This window comes from Acomys russatus, chromosome 22 (genome assembly GCF_903995435.1).
Source record: "Acomys russatus chromosome 22, mAcoRus1.1, whole genome shotgun sequence".
Classification (NCBI taxonomy): domain Eukaryota; kingdom Metazoa; phylum Chordata; class Mammalia; order Rodentia; family Muridae; genus Acomys; species Acomys russatus.
Window position 1 is genome coordinate 52,284,815 of NC_067158.1, and position 19,619 is coordinate 52,304,433.

Here is a 19,619-nt window from a genome sequence, read left to right on the forward strand (position 1 = left end):
CGTGGATCTTAAGTGGAAGAGAATGGAAAGTTCTGGACCAAATCTGTATTTCTCTATTCTTGATGCATGGGCAGCATGACTCTTCCTGATGGCCTGGCACTATGGTGAAGACACGTGATCAACTGGAGCCAGTGGCGTGTGAGTCAAAATGATATGTACCGGGCCAGGCAGGTTCCACTAAGAACCCCCTCATAGCGTGGAAGGAGCCTGGGGCTCTGGACAGCTATGTAGAAAGCCATACACTGACCTGATCACCTGTTTTAGAGTCTCACAAGAGAAATAGAAACACATGTTCTAGACACAGTTGAGATTCTGGGCTCTAACTATCACACAGAGTAATTAATTACTCACCTTAATTAATACATGTTCTATATGGGCTATCAAAGCTGCCTGGTCTGTCAGAAACATCCAGGATCCAGACCAGGACACATCTAAGAAGCTGGACTCATGAGAAATTGAAAAGCTAAGTGTAAACCTATAACCACAGCAACCAGGTCCCACAAACAACATCAGGATACCTTACCTGCCCACAGAGAGAACGGTGACCTCCCCTTGGCGCCGCGGCCGGCCCTCTTTGGACTTGTTGGCAGGTTTTATGAAGTGCCATCGTTTGTGCCGGCAGCGCTGGCACACGTCCCGCTCAACAACACCTCCCACTGTGTGCAGATGGTGGCCACAGACGTGCTTCCCCGGGGTGCCCCCTGGTGACAAGGGCCCAGGACTCACAGGCGGGCTTCCTGGGGTGCTAGGAGTGACAGGGCTAAGGAAAAAAAAGAGAAGGAAAAGGTAAAAATGGATACTTAGAAGAAACCCCAGTGATGCAGGAAAGTGTAAGCAAATAGCCCCTCAATTATACAAATGAGCTTTGTAAACGGGCTCTGGGCAAGGACACAGCCCTCAGGACCATGCGACAAGTGTCCATTCCAAACAATGATAGGGGACGCGCTGGGAAACACATCGCCATTTCCAAGGATGACACACAATTTGACTTCACGATATTAGATTCTTTTCCAAAGCCCCCACCCTCCTTCTCATGCGATCACACTGACTTCACACACATGGCTAGAGTCTGCCTGGAACCCCAAGCAAGAATGTGTCCTGAATAGGACATGGAAAAGAAGAAGAAGAAAGGGGGGGGAGCAATTATCAGAAGACTCAAGATAGTTAGAATATTAGATCCAATCTGACTATTGCATCAAAGGTGATGCTCAGAACAGATGTTGATGTGGCTGACAATAAGACGACTAGCTAATTGTCTCCTAAAAAGGCCTATGTGTTAATGTAATAAATCCTCCTAGATCTCTATGGTGTGTATATTAATTTCCCTAGTATAAAAATGAGGACATTGAGGCTCAAAGAAGCCAAGTATCTTACCCAGTATAAACAGCACCTAAGTGGTTTTGAGATCCAAACCTAGAAAGAGCCCCCCCCCCCCGCCCCACCCACGTTCATGCCCACAGCCACACACAGTGCTTCAGAGACAGGGGCAACCATTTCAGTAACCTAGAAGACATCCGGCCAGACTAGCTAAGACATGCAAAACAGAGCCTATATAGATTATTGAGATGGCAGTTACTGTCAGAAAGCACATACCAATCCCATGGTAGAAAAGGAGGGATCCAAACGGGGCAGGCCTGGACTGAGCAGGAATCAGTGCCCTGCCACACCTGAGATCAATACTTAAAACCTGAGACGTGCAGCGAGGGCCTCAAAGCCACACGGAGTGCCAGTAGGAACCAGCCTCCGGGGAGCCAGTGGCCTAACATGCTTCAAAAGCAGTCCACGCCATGCTCGAGCTGAGGAGAGTCAGAACCGTACGGACAACTAGAAGTTGGAATGCTCTTTAGCAATGCCCTTAAAGGTGCTCACATACAAGCACACAGTAAGACCTCCCTGGCAGAGCAGTGCTGGCTTAACATCATGCATTAGGAAACTGAGCTCACTGAACCGCATTTACTCAATAAATGTACCAAGTACCAGTGATTACAAAGGCCAATAACAAGCCCAACGTCAACTGAGTGCAGGGTAGTAGGACCTCATGTGTACTAAACACCAAATATCTGTGGTCAAAGGTAGCAACTATCAGTCTTTATGTCCTAGCTGCACCTCCAGAGCTTCTGAGCATGTGGTTGAGTTTGGCATGGCCCCTCTAATGTGCACATCCAACGAGGCCCATTAAAGATGTGTTAGGTGCATTTTGCAGGAGCCACATACAAAGAAGATCTTCCTTAGCATGCAGGGCCATCCCAATTCTTTTTTGTTAGTTAGTTAGTTAGTTAGTTAGTTTGTTTGTTTGTTTGTTTGTTTGTTTTTGAGACAGTTTCTCTGTGTATCCTGGGCTGTCCTGGACTCACTTTGTAGACCAGACTGACCTCAAACTCAGTGATCCACCTGCCTCTGCCCCCCAAGTGCTGGGATTAAAGGCGTGCACCACCACTAACCTGCCCTCCTCCCCCACCCCACCCCCACTGGTCCATCCCAATTGAATATCCTGCTGGTTTTTGCATATTCTTGGGCCACTCAGCCACTTCCAGGTGGCCTGGCACAGATGGCACTTCTTTTTTGTTGACTTTCTTTCTTCTGGTCCCCGGAAACCCAAAAACCCCAGCTTGTACCTCTAAGGCCTTACACACCCATCTCTATGCCCCACTGGCCGAATCCCTTCAGAGATCTGTGACTGGCCTGCTCTACCAGACACTGTATCCTACACCCAGTCAATGCTCCCGGTGAGAGACATGGAGAATTGGTTATAACTAATTACAAGGGGATCTGGTGCTCAGCAATCATAACCCATAACCAGCAGTACAGAAACAGATGGCAGCAGGCATTCTAAACAGACCAGGTTATCATTTAGCTGCCATTGCCCATACAGGCCTTTCAGGACCGGACGTGCTCTGTGTCCTCAGCAATGTGACATGGTGCATTACATACAATGGGCCTGGAGCTGACAGGCTATTAGCTTGCCCACCGACAGGCAGTCACTGCGCACTAGAAACAGGACACGATCACCCTCAAGCCCTAGACCTATGCTTCCACTCTTAGCCACACCCTACACTTTCTCCCCAAACTACCATTTACCGCAAAGAGTTCTCAACCAGAGTTGCTGGGAGCCAGGCTGACCCAAGGCTTTCTTAGAGTCCCTGATGCATAGAGAAGGAACATGGCTCCCCCCTGTCTGAAACGAGGAATATGCTCGGCAGAGGCAGGCAAGGCCTGGAGGCAGGGCTTTTGGGGAACTGACTTCCTCCTGAGAAGTCAACTCTCCCGTGGTTATCAGTTCCACGGCCACTTCTTGCTCTGTCTGTGGAGCACTTGAAATAGCCTGTGTTCCCCTTGTGCAATAAATATGGCATAATTGGCTTCCTGCTGACTTCATCCCGTTGTATGATGGCTTTCCACTGACCGTATCCCACCCTCCTCATGAAAGCTGTATTTAAGATGTTGGTTTTGCCTCTTAATAAACTTGCTTGGCATAAGCCATCAGCTTACACAAGCGCCCCTGCGCCCAGGTTTCTGTCTTCTTTATCTTCTAATACCCGGCTCTCGCCCTCCACACCTACTGGTTCTGAACCCTATTCCTGTGTATTAGGGTGATGGTCCCCCAAGGAGCATGACACTTTTGGGTCTCACACTTGGATGGAGAGGGACGGTGCTCTGCCATGCGGTGAGCAGAGATGAAGGGCTCTTCAACAGCCTACTCTGTACCAGTCATCGCTCCCAGCAAAGACTTGTCTGACCCCAAATGTCAACAGCACCCAAGGCTAGAGGCCAGGCCTAGCTGAGCAGAATTCTGACAGCATCAATCTGAACAAGCAAGTGAAAACTGATTCTATCAATGGGAGGAGAGGCACTCACCTTTCAACATCACCCACGCTGTTGTCGGCCACCATAGCTTTCAAAATGTCTGCATTCGCTAAGAAGAGAAAAAGAGGAAGAATTAAAGGAGCAAGCACAGCCACCACGCTAGAAATGCTGCCATGAAGCACCGCACTCCTTCCTTCAGAGCGCAGAGCAGTTCCCAGAGCCCTCGATGAGGAACGCAGAAGGCTTACTTTCTAGTTGTCTGACTGACTTTGTTCCACTCTTAAACCACAAAAGCCCCTAAATCAGGACAAATACTTCTAATTCGTGTGTCACGAAAGGACTTAACTTAGACTTACACTGTTCCTTCTTTAAAATCCCAAGGATGTGAGCTACCACCAAGAGCAAGCCAAACCTATGCTTCTTAGGCTCGACCCACACCAGAACCCTACGTTCCTACTTCTTACAGGATGGCCAGTCAAAAGCTGCTGTGAATGTCCAGTTTCTTGTGGCTATTTAATTGCCAAGACCAAATGCTGTCACCAAGTCCTTCTCCATTGATTCAGAGCACCGTTCTCATGACTAGCCACGATAAATTCTCCAGAGAGGCAAGAATGCAGAATTGCTGTTTACTATGGGAGTTAAAGGTAGCGTGTGACAGTTTACGCTCAGATGACATCCCCCAGGAGGAAGATTAGCTCTAGTTGTAACTCTGCTGCTGCTGGAAGTGCTGGGACGGAAGGTTATACGTGTGCTTCACAACCTGGCTTCCTTTTTGCCCCACCCAGTTCTGTTTCCCATCCTCCCATGAAAATATAACAACAAAGATTTATAGCCGCTTATGGTTTTATGGCATACCTCTTCCCTTATATGTGAGAGTACATTTCTTGTGTTTCTATTTGTTTTATTCTGTTTTGGGCTCCTCCATAATCTCCAATTTTTATGACTTTCCTTGGGAAGTACAACACCCCATTGCAACTTTTAGGAATTCCTGGGGGAGTTGGGGGGGTGGTTTTTAAGAAATAGTTACACATGTCATCCCTTTCCTGAAAAAAGTACTTATTTTTTGCCCTTCACAACTGTAAGTGTCCAAATGCACTGTCAAACACACATTTTTATGTAAAACCAAAACCTCTTGTTGAAGAAGGAGGAGGAAGAGGAGGAGCAAGAGGAGGAGAGAGGAAGGAGGAGGAGGAAGGAAGAAGAGGAGGAGGGGGAAGGAGGAGGAGGAAGGAAGAAGAGGAGGAGGGGGAAGGAGGAGGATGAAGAGGAGGAGGAGGAAGAGGAGGAGGATGGAGGAAGAAGAGGAGGAAGAGGAGAAGCAGTAGTAAAGTTAGATGCATAATATCTCCACCCACACAACAAAAAAGACACTGACTCTGCAAACACGCCTCATAATCCTGTGACACAAGACATTTTCCCTTTGACTAATAATGAGAATTCAGAAAACCTATTTTCTTTCAGATAATAGGTTGGGGCGTTGCTTTGGCTTCAGTGTGGTTGATCCTGCAAAGATCCTTGTGTTGAGAACTTGGTCCCCATTACAGCTTCTGTTTGTGCTATTATTTGCTGTCTCGCAAGTGTGGGACATGACGGCCACGTGAGAGGTGGTGCTATGGGAACTGATCTGAGCTTTGAGAACTGAGTAAAGGCCATGAGTTCACTGGGACACTGCCCTCACAACTCAGTCAGCTCTTGAGGCACACTCTCCCTGAATTCCCAAGAAGGCCTTGCTACAAAAATGAGAGGGCAGGAGTCAGAGTGCGTGCTTAGCCTATGCAAGTCCCTGGATCTGAGACCTCACCTGCACAAGAAGGGAGGCTCACTCACTCGCTCGCTCGCTCATTTGCTCTGGCTTCCTAGTTACCATGTCTTCTTTTCCTTTCACCCATGCTTCCAGTGTGTCGCTATCCACTAAGACGTGACCAGCCAAGTGGACCCTCACCAGAGTCCAAATCGATGAGGCTCCCTGATCTTGGAAATCCATCCTCCACACTGTGGGCTACAGAAACCACTCTTCTTTTACAAAGCACTAGCTTTTATATTTCATTGTAAGTAACAGAAGATGAACTAATAGAGATACATAGTCACGTATGGGGCTTATGTAAAATACACAGTGAACGGCCAGTTTGTACTTTGCCATTATATACCAACCACGACAAAAGAAACAACAACAACAACAAAGGGAATGATGTCAGCGCTGACTTCAAGTTACCCAAGGAAACAGTTCCCTACAATGATGAGCACTGTTAAAGAAAATGTCAATTATTTACTATCTTTAATGCATCCCACACGTCTATAAAATGCAAGAAAACCCCACTGACCACACAAACACGGCTCAGTAAGGCTCTGCAGCGAAAGGCAAATTAAGAGACAGCATTAGGGTTACGCCAGTGCTTGGCATTAGGAAGAAAATAGTAAGTGTGTGGGTGTGGCAGAGCTCTCAAAACCCCGAGAATTTCCTGAGTGAAATGTCCTGAGTCAAATAGAAGTGTCTTTTGTTATTCATAATGAGCCACTTGACCAGACCTAAGTCTAGGATATTGAGGTGAGTCAGGGTGGGGCCAGTAATCAGAAAGGCCCTGTGATTAGAGGGTGACGACTTTCAGCCTCAGCCCCTAGCTCGTGGCTCCATGCCTGCCTTCCATCTGGTTGTTCCGGGTTGTATCCTTTTAACAAACCACTAAGTGCAACAGGATACCCCAAGTTCTGTGAGCCACTGTAGCGGTCAGCAAACCTAAGGAAGGGACTGAAGGAATTCTCCAGATTCTTCGCGTGTAATTTAGAGGAACAGAGTTGTTGTAAAGTGGGGCAGTCTGGTGGAGCGAAGCTCACTGACTCCCAGGCAGAGCCGGAACTAAATGGTACATCGAGCTGGCACTCAGAGGTGAAGAACCGTTTGGGTTGGAAGCCTGCACACATCCTCCAGTATGGGCTGGAGAGATGACTCAGTGGTTAAGAGCACACACTGCTCTTGCTTGCAGAGAACTCATTTGATTCCTAGCACCCATGGCGATTGGCTCACAACCGCCTACAACTCCAGATCCTAGGAGATCTAACACCTCTAGCCTTTCCAGGCATCTGCAGTGGCCTACACATACCCAGACAGACAGACAGACAGACACACACACACACACACACACACACTTAAAAATTAAAAATAAATCTTTAAGAAAATATGTACAGTGACAGCACAACACAAAATGTGCCAGGTCATCAACTCAACTGCTATATCCAACCCCCTAAGAACAGTGGCCTAGGCTAAAACTCTCTAAAATGAAAGGCACATGCTTACGTCCTAAGCAAGAGTGCCACTGTAGGACTCTGGCTTGTAAAGCCAGCGTACCCTTCTGTGTACAACTGCCCTTTCCTCCAGCCTTATTTTCATACTCCTCCTCCTCCAGCTTAAATCTTTATCAAAACCCTAGTAAGCCCCAACTTTGCTTCATTAAAAGACCATCATAACTACAGATTAAATGTACTCATCTGACAAATTAAAAATACAACGCAGAAAACTTGCCCATTTAACATTACTGCCAATGTTTAAAGCTATGTGGTAAAGGGGTAACCATGGGAGGATGGTAACAGAGAGTGAGTGCTTCATGGTCTTTTCAGGTTCTTAGGGAAGGATACGGTTATAGCTTGTAAATACAGAGCGACAGTTTTGGAGAATAAGAGTGAAGTCTAAACTGAAGTGCAGTTTGAAGTTACACTAACTGTATAAGACAAGCCCAAAAGGCAAGCCCCCTTGTCTCGCTGTTCTTACTCTTGACATCCTTCAACTAAGTTTGTTTATCCAGAGAAACAGCACTGCGCGGCTGAAAGGAGCACAGTGTTCAGAACTGGACAGAAGGCAGGAATCCTCGGGCCTCAGCCCCTCGGAGCCGCCTCCTTCTAACCTCAACTTTACATGGATGTGTTGAAAACTAGGTGAGATCACATACCAAACTACTAGATCTAGGCTAAAGACATGAAGCACAGCAGGAAAACAGGTGGAAATCTTAGTCTGGACCAGGTGGGCACTCTGGCTGAATAGATGGGGCAGGGAGGTCCCAGAGAAGAGCTGCTGGCAGAAGCATGGTATATGCTGACAGAAGTAGACACTGTAGGATTTCAGCAAATGGGCCACCGATTCCCACAAACCTTAAAAATTATTAGGAGCAAAGACTCTGCTATGTTCTGGGTGTGTCCTAAAACTCATTCATGTGTTGGAAACATTATCCCTCAAAGTCACACTAATGGCATTTGGAGGTGTGGCCTCGGGATGACTGGATCAGGAGGGCTCTGCCCTAATGCACACATTGGTCCCCTCATGGGTTACTGAGGGAGTGGCAAGCTCTTTTGGACACGACTGCTCTGTCTTGTCCTGTCTTCAGGCCGTCTGCAGATACCAAGCATTTCATGGGTGCTATCCTACACAGCTGTGTAGCAAGTATGACTAACTCTCACTCTATAGGAGGAAACTGAGGCTTTATAAAGCCATGTGCCACACAGGTTAGCCGTGGTGATGCAGGGTTTGACCAGAAGCTATCAACTCTATGGCTTGGCTCTGCCATGCTGAAAGCACCAATCACTGACAGAGGCAAACTCCTGTTGGGACACAATGCTAGACTCTGAGGTTTTGCAGCGTTCAGATAAAAGCTGTGAGAAGCCATTCAAACTCTGACTCTAATAAGACTGAAATGCCCCAAGATACAAAGATATTCCTACCTTCATTCTTCATAATGTAGTGGACGATCTGCCCGACGGTGTCACTATTTTCATTTATACTGTCATTCAACTCTAGAAGACAACAAGGACAGCAGAGTGTTAGAATTGGTCCCCAGCAACAGCTCAGTTTCATCTTAGAGCCCAAGACCTCGCTGAACACGGTCTGGAAAGTTTGAGGACCCTCACACAGTGCTAAGATTCTAGCTCTAGTCCTTTAGCCCCCATCTTCCCAGTGCCACCCGTTTTGAGTTCCTGGCAGAACACTCTTAAAAATTAAAAGAAAAAAGGCTCAGGGCCGTCCATTAGTCTCTCCTCAAGATCAAAATAGCTACCCACTTTGCATGACCATACAGGAATGCATTTTGGGTTTCTTTTCTTGTTTTGGTTTTTTGTTTTTGTGTTTGTTTGTTTGTTTTTGTTTTTGTTTTGAGACAGGGATTCTCTGTTTAGCCCTGGCTGTCCTGGACTCAGACCAGGCTGACCTCGAACTCACAGCAATACACCTGCGTCTGTCTCCCAAGTGCTGGGAATGCATTTCTCCGTGTTACCTCTACTCTTATTTCTCCTTATCACCTTAAGCCCTCAGGAGAAACCAGAAGAAGGCTAATTAAAAGAGACACCATTTTCCCTGGGTCTTAGCTAATTGCAGACTTGCTGTATACAGTTGGACCACTGACTTATGATTTTAACTGAGCAAGTAAGTATTCATTTGTGTTTATCAAATACTCCTTTCCTTTTAAACAAGGTACCTAAGTTTGGACATTAGTTATTTGTTTACAAACTCAGTTTACTTTGGGGACCCAGTATATGTGGGAGGCAGAGGCAGGTGGATTTCTCTAAGTTTGAGGCCAGCCTGGTCTACAAAGTAAGTCCAGGACAGGCAAGGCTACACAGAGAAACCCCGTCTCAAAAAAAGAAAGAAAGAAAGAAAGAAAAAGAAAAAGAAACACTGCATCCTACTTGGGAAGACGCATGGAGTAGGGTAATGACACACCCATGTCCCTGCAAGGGTGTCCTCTACACCACAAGGGTGGCTTCTCTCCCATGGCTCATGGATGCTTAGACAGTCAAAGTGGACACTGATGGCTGGGCCAACGTACATCAGTTACGAGGGACAGAGTGGGAGGTTCTGCTCTGTTGACAAACACTCAGGTCTGGTTTGCTCATTCGCTGCCCATGACTCATCACATCACCCATGTTCCTCAGCTCAAAGGTCAATGGGGGCGGAAAAATCAAGTCCAGCAAGCTGGCGAGGACTGAGAAAACTTGCCTCATGGGCCCTACAGGGATGCTCCATGGGTGACCTACTCCAAATATCACCTCTCTGCAAAGATGTCGCAGAGGGGCTGGGCTGGCTATAGAGAGGGATCTGCTGCCCCTCAGGCCCACTAGGAGACCTCCCTAAGGCATGAAGAAGTATTGGTGAGGAGAGCAGGTGCTGTGGGGTTTATGGCAACACTACCTATCAACAATGCATGGGCAGACAGAAGTTGAGGACCCAACAGTCACATGGAAACACCAGTTCTTGCAGCACCTCTACTGTACCATGCCTACATCCACTCGCTGGATAATATAAAGTTCACTTACACAGACTTCAGCTAGAACTCCCCTAGGAATACAAACACCACAAACCTGATGAGACTCGTCTCATGCTCCTCCCATTCTTACTAGAACCTTACTCAAGAAGCAGCAGCAAGGATTACGGTTTATGAGTGGCCTGTAAGTGCCAATCACCAAAACACCTGGTCTCAAAAGCTCACAATAACCCTGCAAGGTGGAGATTACCCTCATTCAACTAACTGCCAATAAAATCAGAAACAAATAAGTATACAGAGCACCAATAAGAGGCCCAAGGCTACCAGGCTCTGAAGTAAATTCTCAGGGAGTAGGCAGTAAATGCAGGCAAGGTTTCAAACTCAAACTGCTACCAATAATTCACTGTGCTTCTCACAATGAGATGGGTTATATATGAAGTTTTGTTTTTTTTTTTTTAATTTATACCTGTTCCTCCACCCATTAAAAAAAAGAGCATATGGTACGTACCTATCTTTTCCACCTTTTCCTCTTCAACTTCCTGCTCAGCCTCTGTTGTACACCGGTAGCCTTTCTTCTTAAGCAGGTGACAGATGAGGACCCCAAGGAGGCCCATGATGAAGAACACAGGGACAAGCACATACGCGATGTACTCCGGGTGTCCGTTCCCAGCGTTGTTGGTAGGTGACGATGGAGTCGTCTCTGCCCGGGAGCGTAACGTGCGGCTGACGGTGTTGTCTACAGGGAGGGACATGTACGGCTGTGTTAGGGAACTGTGACGGGCCTCTGGAAACATTTCCACTACATCAATGGTGTGTGCTCCAAAAGCTACAAGCTGTACAGAAGTCTGGGGGTCCTCATACATAGGGAGACAAAGGCTGAGCGCACAGGCTGGAGCTGATGCAGTCCAAGACTGCCTCCTGCACTGTGAGATCTCTGTAACAGAGGTGTAGAAGGCACAGGGCTTTAGCAGAGTGCCTCTCACAGAATACACGTGCAAGTGTTAGGGGTGTCTTACAGCACAGTCTTCAGTAGTAATGTGTGAGGACTCAGAATGCCCAGCTCCACCTTTGAGCAGCCCCCTGACAAGGAACAATGATCTAATGACCAAATGCCTCTGCTTCTCAAAGGAGCATCCTGACAGACCCTGCACATCTCTCTATGTGGATGAAATCAATTGCTGCTGCTCAAACACACATGAGTATCTCTGCAGCAGCAAATGCAAACTCTCCTGCCAGGCACTTGCCAGGGACACAAGTGCATCACACCAAGCCAGGCAGACAAACATCTTATCACCACGTGGCTTGTATTCTAGAAGGATTTAGTGAGCTGAGATGATTACAACACGAAGTGGGGGGGTGGGAACCAGAGATGGCCTCAGGTTCTGGCCCAAGGTCCAAACATAAAAACGGAAGCCTGTGTATTTGTTCATTCACTGATGGAAATAACATGTTCTGTGTGCCTGCTGTGTGGTGAGGTGCCGCTGGGAGCATGGAGAAGAGGGATGCGGACACTAGCCCATTCCCCTCTGGGAGCCGGTGGGGTAGCATCAGTGTAGGCATCCAGACCAGGTCACAGGAAAGGAACTCATGTGCACTGAGAGAACTCAGCACTGGGGACATGTTCTCAAGAAAAGAGAAACTGTGGCGAGGGTGTGGTTTAGGAAAAAAGAAGTTTGCTTTTCCATCTATCACATGAACTTATCCCAGAGGCAGCCTGAAAAGGCAGACAGTGTAAGAGCCGTATGGCCTCTGGAAAGAAAGACAGAGAGAGCCTGGGCACATCATCATGACAAGTGGCTGGGAAAGAGAGAAACAGACTGCAGAGAAAACATGTGGATGAGTGGGGTAAGCTATGAGAACATGGAGACGAAAGAGGCCCCTCACTCCAGAGGCTGACTGAAACTTCTCTCTAGACAAGAAGCAACAACTGCAGCACAAGTAACAACTGTTGTGTAGGCGGCTAACATACACACTAGATGGATGAATGGATGGATGGATGATGGATGGGTGGATGGGTGGGTGGATGGATGAATGGATAGATGGATAGATGGGTGGATGGGTGGGTAGATGGGTGGATGGATGGATGGATAGATGGGTGGATGGGTGGGTAGATGGGTGGATGGGTGGGTAGATGGGTGGATGGATGGATGGATAGATGGGTGGATGGGTGGGTAGATGGGTGGATGGGTGGGTAGATGGGTGGATGGATGGATGGATAGATGGGTGGATGGATGGGTAGATGGGTGGGTGGGTGGATGGATGGACAGATGGATGGACAGATGGATGGATAAATGGGTGGGTGGATCGGTGGATGGATGGATGGATAGATGGATGGATGGATGGATGATGGATGGGTGGATGGGTGGGTGGATGGATGAATGGATAGATGGATAGATGGGTGGATGGGTGGGTAGATGGGTGGCTGGATGGCTAGATGGGTGGCTGGGTGGGTGGATGGGTGGATGGATGGTGGTGGATGGGTGGTAGGGTGGGTGGGTGGGTGCTGGGTGGGTCGATGGGTGGGGTGGGTGGCTGGATGGTGGTGGGTGGCTTCGTGTGCTGGCTGCTGGCTGCTGCTGGGTGGATGGTGGGTGCTGGCTGGCGCTGGGGTGGCTGCTGCGTCGCTGGGTGGGTGGCTGGATGGATGGCTGGCTGGCTGGCTAGCTGGCTGGCTGGTTGCCTGCGTCGCGCTGGCTCCGTCCTTTTCTTTTGCCCTCCCCGCCTCGCCTTGGGGGCCGCGTTTCTGCCCCTCGTTCTCCTCCCCCCCTCCCATTCTTTTCTGGGGCTCTCCCCCGCCTTTGTCCCGTGCGCCCTCCTGCTTTCGGCATCTGCTGCTCTCCGGTTTCCCTTCTTCCCTCATCCCCTGTCTATGCCCTGCTCCCTGAGGACCCTCCTGTGCAACCCTTGAGATACCTTCCCCCCCCCAATGGTATGTTGTCTATCGTGAAGACAAATGAGGACCTGAAAGAAGCCCACCTCTGTACCCCCCAACATGACACTTTCCTTCTGAGCACCTCTCCTGTTTTGAAGTTAAAACACTCCTCTAACAAACTTAGCCTGCTCCCTACTGACGCCTCTTGAAACTCTTTTCTGTATTAAAGTCAAGATCAACTGTGCCTGGGTTGTACTGCTGCAAAGATGAAGGGAACTCAGGATGGTGCCAGGAACAGAGCGGAGCCCCTGCCCCTGCGGTCTCTGGTTGAATTAACACCACAGAGAAAACAAGTAGCAAATGAGAGGAGGACGACAAGTGGGTGCAAAATAAAGGAAAATGTAGCATTTGGGTGAAGTCTTGGCTCTCATTCTGGTGTGATAGAAATGAAGCTTCTTTTGTAGACAGTCACCCGCCCTGCAAAAGAAACCCCAAAATCAGGCAGCCAGCTCAAAGCTGGTAAGAAAGGACAAACGTCACGTGACTGTGTTCACATCTTTTATGAAATGAACACAGGCCCCAACAGCTGCCAACAGCAGCAAAGTGAAGCATTGCTTTGCAAACAGGAAACAAAGGGCCACTCCTCTTCTTACATGGAAATACCCAGGATCTTTGAGCAGTAAAGGAAACTTCTGGTTTCTTCAGCTTGTAAATGGCTCCACTCATTACTTTATCGGGCAACCTCTGGAATCTGAGATAGCATGTTTTTTTTTCCTCACTCAAAATTACACACACATGCATTCTTGCAGCACATGACTTTTCAAACAAGAACTGCACATATAACAGAGGCCACACAGACTATAATGGAATTCTAAAATTCCTACTGCATTTTTTTATTGTTCTTTTTTATAATTAGACATGCAAACACCACTGGGCAACAATTATCTATATAGTTTCGTAGGGTAATGTGTTGTATAAGTTTTATAACCTGGGGTCAATAGAGTATGTAAAGTAAGTGACCGTAGGCTACATGAGTTAAGCTTATATAAGTACACTGTTTCCTGATGAAGTATTTTTTAATTAATTTATTATGTATACAGTATTCTGCCTGCATGTGTGCCTGCACACCAGAAGAGGGCACCAGATCTCATTATAGATGGTTGTGAGCCACCATGTGATTGCTGGGAATTGGACTCAGGACCTTTGGAAGAACAGACAAGTGCTCTTAACCTCTGAGCCTTCTCTCCAGCCCTGATTAAGTATTTCTTACAATGTATTCCTATCATTACATAATGCAGATGTGTATATAAAAAGCACATGTGTCTATGTATGCATAGATATGTACAAGACCAGAAACATTTCTCTAACTTTTTTACAGTTCTGAGTAAGCCTCCTTCCTTCCTTCCTTCCTTCCATCTGTCCATCACACATCTCATGCCACGGGAATCACTGAAGACCAAACAGCTTTCCTCAGCATCATTGCCTGTTTCAGGCAGAGTGTGAAGCTCAGTTAGCAGTGGGAAGCAGGATGAGAGGCGTGGGGCTCAGAACTGGGAGTCGAACAGCAGCTCAGCATCAGGTGGGTGAGAACGTGTCCTCACTCACTGTCCACTTGACTTCTAGCCCGCACACACAGAGCTGTGTGGTTTGCAAGCGAGAATCATTCGCTTAATCTCAATTACCGTGCAATGGAAAAGCTGCATGCGATATGAATCTAAATCTGTGAGCCAGGCTACAATAAAGCACTGGAGTTAGAAGCTCAGGCTGCCTGGTAGATGTAATAGCGCAGCCACTTAGGAGATACCTCATCTTCAGTGAGCAAAACGTGCATGTTGGATGCTTGGTTTGCTCATCCGTAAAACGCAAGCAGCTTGACTGTAGCTGAGATGCGGCATGGTGGCTCAGACCTGTGATCCCAGCACTGAGGAGAGAGAGACAGAAGGCTTTAAGCCCAAAGCCAGAGAGAGCCTGTCTTGAAGCACAAAGTACTGACTGAACCCTCGACGGTTTTAAAACACAGCCCTTAGATTTTAGATGTTCCTCTCACGGACAGAAGCAGCCATCGTCTTCTCTCCTTAAAATTCTCACCTGCGATTTGTGAGCACAGCAGAACCTGGTAGGAGTGGGTCGCTGTCCATGTCTAGACCCCAGGCCTTAAGCAACTGACCTCCTTCTTCATCTTTAGGCATTTGCTCTTGGCACGCAGCCACATGCTGTACAGAAGCCCAGCCTGTCTGTGTAGAAAGGCCGGCAGCAGGTGTCGACTTGCCAACCAGTAAACAAGCTGGCTTGGAAGTGGAGCCCATAGCCAGGGGATGCTTCACAGAGCAAAGGCAAGCTGAGTGGATGAACACTCCTCAGCCTGATGCTCACACCAATCGATGCTTGTTTTTTAAGACCCCAAGCTTTGAGGTTATCTGTTACATAGCAATAGCAAGCAGAAGTTCTACCCCATGAAGTCACGAGAGGATTAACTATATTAACACGCAAGTACACCACTAAAGAGGTGGCTGTTGCTGACCAGCCCCGTTAAGCTACTTAGATGTGAATTTAAAGCAAGGGAACTGAAAATGTCTGCTTCTCGCTTGCATTGGCTGTATCTTGGGTATGTACCAGTCACGTGGCTGTCTGCTGTCTTCCTGGGCAGCTCAAATAAAGAACATCACCATAGCTCAGAAAGCTCTCCTAGCTCATCAACACTGCAGATTTACAAGAGTTGATAAGACAGGTAGTGACTGGAGAAGCCACTGTGACCTACCTACACAGTTCAGTGGAGAACAACCTCCACACAGCACAGTAACTTTTAAGAAACAAGAAACAAGAGTGAGTAACGCAGGAAGCATTTCGTCGGTATCGGCTCATCTTTCTTTCAATTAACTAATAAATTGTCTCCAGAGGTAGTGAAGGATGGATATAATCAGAAATACACTGTATGAATGAAATTTTCAAAAGATAAGTTTATAATGGTACTTTTAAAAACCTTCTGTCATCTTCAGCTCAACTGTGTCAGAATTATGAGTAAATCACTGAGTTGCCACAACATTATTGATCTAGGTAAAATAACACCACCACCTACATGGAAAGATGTCAAAGTCACTCGTTACAGATCATCTGAATAATGTGTACATTTTAAAGTACTCATACAAGATCTCATGAGACAGAGAAAAACTCAAATGATCCAGCGGTAAGTGTCCAATGTCTTAGTTGCAATATAATTTAATTAGTAAAATTTAAAACTACATATTAAAGTACAAAAATGTATACAGCAAAGATTAAATGATTCTGGTGGAACAATTAGATTAACTTTAAATTTTGTTCCCCATGTCTTGTTTGCTGTAATTTTCTAAAATAACTATGCATTGCTTTCTTTTTTTTTTTTTTTAATATTTATTTATTATTTATAAAATGTTCTGCCTGCATGTACACCTGCAGACCAGAAGAGGGCACCAGATCTCATTATAGATGGTTGTGATCTCTGGGAATTGAACTCAGGACCTTTGGAAGAGCAGTCAGTGCTCCTAACCTCTGAGCCATCTCTCCAGCCCCCCTTCTTTTTTCCATTCTTCATTTCCCTTTTATTTTAATTTTTTCTTTCAAAGCCTACCACTCACCACTTCTAGGAAGTCCTTCCACAGTGGTAATTATTAAAAATAATAACAACAAGATAAATCTCTGATAGATGATTCTAACTTCAAATCTTATGTGTAGTTTCTGTAAACTCTCAAGCCCTAAGGTGACAGAAGATACAGATGGCGCCCAAGACTGGGAATTATCTGGAAAAGGTGATTCTGCTTGGAGTCATACATTAAGTCTGGATATGGCCCCTATCAAATTCATACACTGACTTCTGAACAGTGCTACTGGATTCACAATACCATCCTGAAATTTATTTGCCACTGCAGTGACATTAAGAAGTAGGTGCTTTAAGGAAGGCTGTGCCACAGCGTTCCAGTCTGATAACCAAACACCCTTATCCTGAGACCGAGTTAGTTATCCTAAAAGTTAATTATCCAGGAGTCGGCTAGTTATCGCAGGAGTAAGTTAGTTATCCAGGAGTGAGTTAGTTATCACAGGAATAGGTTAGTTATCCAGGAGTGGGTTAGTTATACAGAGAGTTAGCTATCTAGGAGTGGGTGAGTTATCATAGACATAAGCTAGTTATCTTAGGGATAGGTTAGTTATCAAAAAATGGGTTAGTTATCACAGGAGTGGGTTAGTTATCCTGAGAGTTAGTTATCCAAGAGTGAGTTAGTTAGTTATAGGAGTAGGTTAGTTATCCAGAAGTGGGTTAGTTTTCACAGGATTAGGTTAGTTATCCTGAGAGTTAGTTATCTAGGAGTGGGCTAGTTATCCTGAGAGTTAGTTATCCAGGAGTGGGTTAGTTATCCAGGAATGGGTTAGCTATCCTGAGAGTTAGTTATCAGGAGTGAGTTAGTTATCATGGGCTCCTGAAGGGAGGATATATTTGGCCTCCAGCCTCTTTCTCTGTCGCAAGCAAGCCCTTTTCCTTCCTCAGCCTTCTGCCAGGTTAAGATGCATCATGAAGTCCCTTACCAAATGTCAACATCACATTCTTAATTTTCTATAAACTAAATACATGTATATGGTTTGCAAATTACCCAGCCTGTGGTATGGCTATATTGGCACAAAATGGGCTAAGAAAACCACAGACCTAGAAGTTGTGGACACACTCTGAGGAAAGCAACACTGAGTCTGCTCCAAGGAGAGCTTGGCAGAGAAACCATGGTCCCAGGCTAGAATGCAGCAGAAGTGGCATGTGCTGCCAGAAAAACTAAGGCAGGCAGAAGGGAAATGAAAAAACACTACAGAAGCCCTATAAAAAAATGTTTTTAATTAAAAAAAAAAAAAAAAGCAGGGTGGTGGTCGCATCAATATGCCTTTATTCCTAGCACTCAGGAGGCAGAGGCAGGCAGAACTCTAGAGTTTGAGGCCAGCTTGGTCTACAGAGCAAGTTCCAGGACAGCCAAGGCTACACAGAGAAACCCTGTAACAACAACAAAAATTAAAAATAGAACTGTCATTTTATCCAAAAATCTTACAACTGTGTTTATATCCTGTGTTTACATACTTGTGATGATTTACTGTAACTTTAAAACTGGAAATAAAAGTCGCATGAATGCTCCCTGTGGTGGTTTGAATGACAGTGCCCCACCTCCATAAGCTCATATATTAGGATGCTTGGTCACTAGGGAGTACACAATTTAGAAGGATTAGGGAGTGTGTCACTGGGGGTGGGTTTTGACAGTTCCAAAGCCCACACCTAAATATCTCTCTCTCTCTCTCCCTCTCTCTCTCTCTCTCTCTCTCTCTCTCTCCCCTTGTCCCTCCCTCCCTCCCTCCACCCCGTGTGTGTGTGTGTGTGTGTGTGTGTGTGTGTGTGTGTCTGTCTGTCTGTCTGTCTGTCGATCGATCTGGATGACTGTCTGTAGATGTGGGTGTAAAGCTCTCAGATCCCATTCCAGCAGCACACATGCCACCAGGCTCTCCTTCAGGATGGACTGAAGCAAGGCCCCAATCAAACACTTTCTTTAAAAGAGCTGCCTTGGTCATGGTGTCTGTTCATAGCAATAGAACAGTGACTAAGACACTCCCCCCCCCCCCAGTCTTTTCTTACTGTGCTTTCAACTTTTCACCTAAAAGAAGTCTTTTTATGGCTTTTCTTCAGCATATAAAAACCGTCAGTGTCCTTGTACTTTGGGGACGTTACAAAGTAAGTAAAGGTCAACTGCATTCAAGGAGTGCAATACAGACAGTCGGATGGCTGAGGTAGCTACTAACAGGTTGGCAGTAGCAGCATGGACACCCCGGACAAGGGGATGATTCATGTCCCAAGCAAGAAGGCGCAGAAAGGAGCAGGATGCTCTGGGTTTCGTGGTGCTGAGCGATGCGCAATTGAACAGTTCATTTCTGTAATTTTCCATTTAATAGCTATAGACCACAGCTGATTGTGGGTATCTAAAACCACAAAGAGCAAAACGGTGGCTGCGGAGGGACTGCTGTGGTCAGAGCCCTAGAAAGAGAAAGCAGATGGCTGCCGGAGGGGTAGGGATGGTTACTGAACAGAGAGGATAAAGTCCCAATGACACAAGATAAATAAGTCCTGACAGTAGTGTGCTGTGCAATTAACTTGTTGAGAAGAACACATGTTAAGCATTCCTACAGAGAGAAGAGGGAAGGGAAAGGAGGGAGGGGAGGGAAGGGAAGGGAGGGAGGGGAGGGGGAAGGAAAGAGGATCACCTAAAAGAAATGGCTAGGCAAAGACCACAGACAAATCAGGTCACAAAAATGTCCCTGAACACAAGAGAAACCTTTGACTTCTAAATTGGGAATCAGCATGAAATCCTCCAATGTCTCTTGCTGAGTTCTACACCTCATTTCTTGGCATTTTCTTGAAGAAAACGTTCTTTTTAAAAACCTAAGACAAAGTCAGGCATGGTGGCAAATGCCTTTAATCCCAACAGTAGTTGGCAGAAGTAAATGGATCTTCAAGTTTGAGGCCAGCCTGGTCTACAGAGCAATTTCCACAACAGCCAGGGCTACAGAGAGAAACCCTGTTACAAAAAAAAAACTAAAAATAAAGAAAGAAACCTATAAATAAATAAAACCTAAAACTAAAATCATCAAGAAAAAATAAAACAAAAGAAGACTCTGCAAAGCATAAGAAGTCTCTGGTGGCCAAG

At 46.4% G+C, this 19,619-nt stretch overlaps 1 protein-coding gene across 4 annotated transcripts in view; it reads right to left on the reverse strand.

Annotated features, from left to right (window-relative positions):
- The window catches only part of Rell1 (RELT like 1), a 99,711-nt gene that overhangs the window by 59,459 nt on the left and 20,633 nt on the right, over positions 1–19,619 (reverse strand). For all 4 annotated transcript variants that reach the window (XM_051165322.1, XM_051165323.1, XM_051165321.1 and 1 more), the window contains exons 2-5: positions 10,555–10,782; positions 8,512–8,583; positions 3,856–3,913; positions 524–760 (exon numbers count right to left, since the gene is read on the reverse strand). In XM_051165322.1, coding sequence (XP_051021279.1) covers positions 524–760; positions 3,856–3,913; positions 8,512–8,583; positions 10,555–10,782 — 595 coding nt within the window. The remainder of the gene's footprint in view (positions 1–523; positions 761–3,855; positions 3,914–8,511; positions 8,584–10,554; positions 10,783–19,619) is intronic.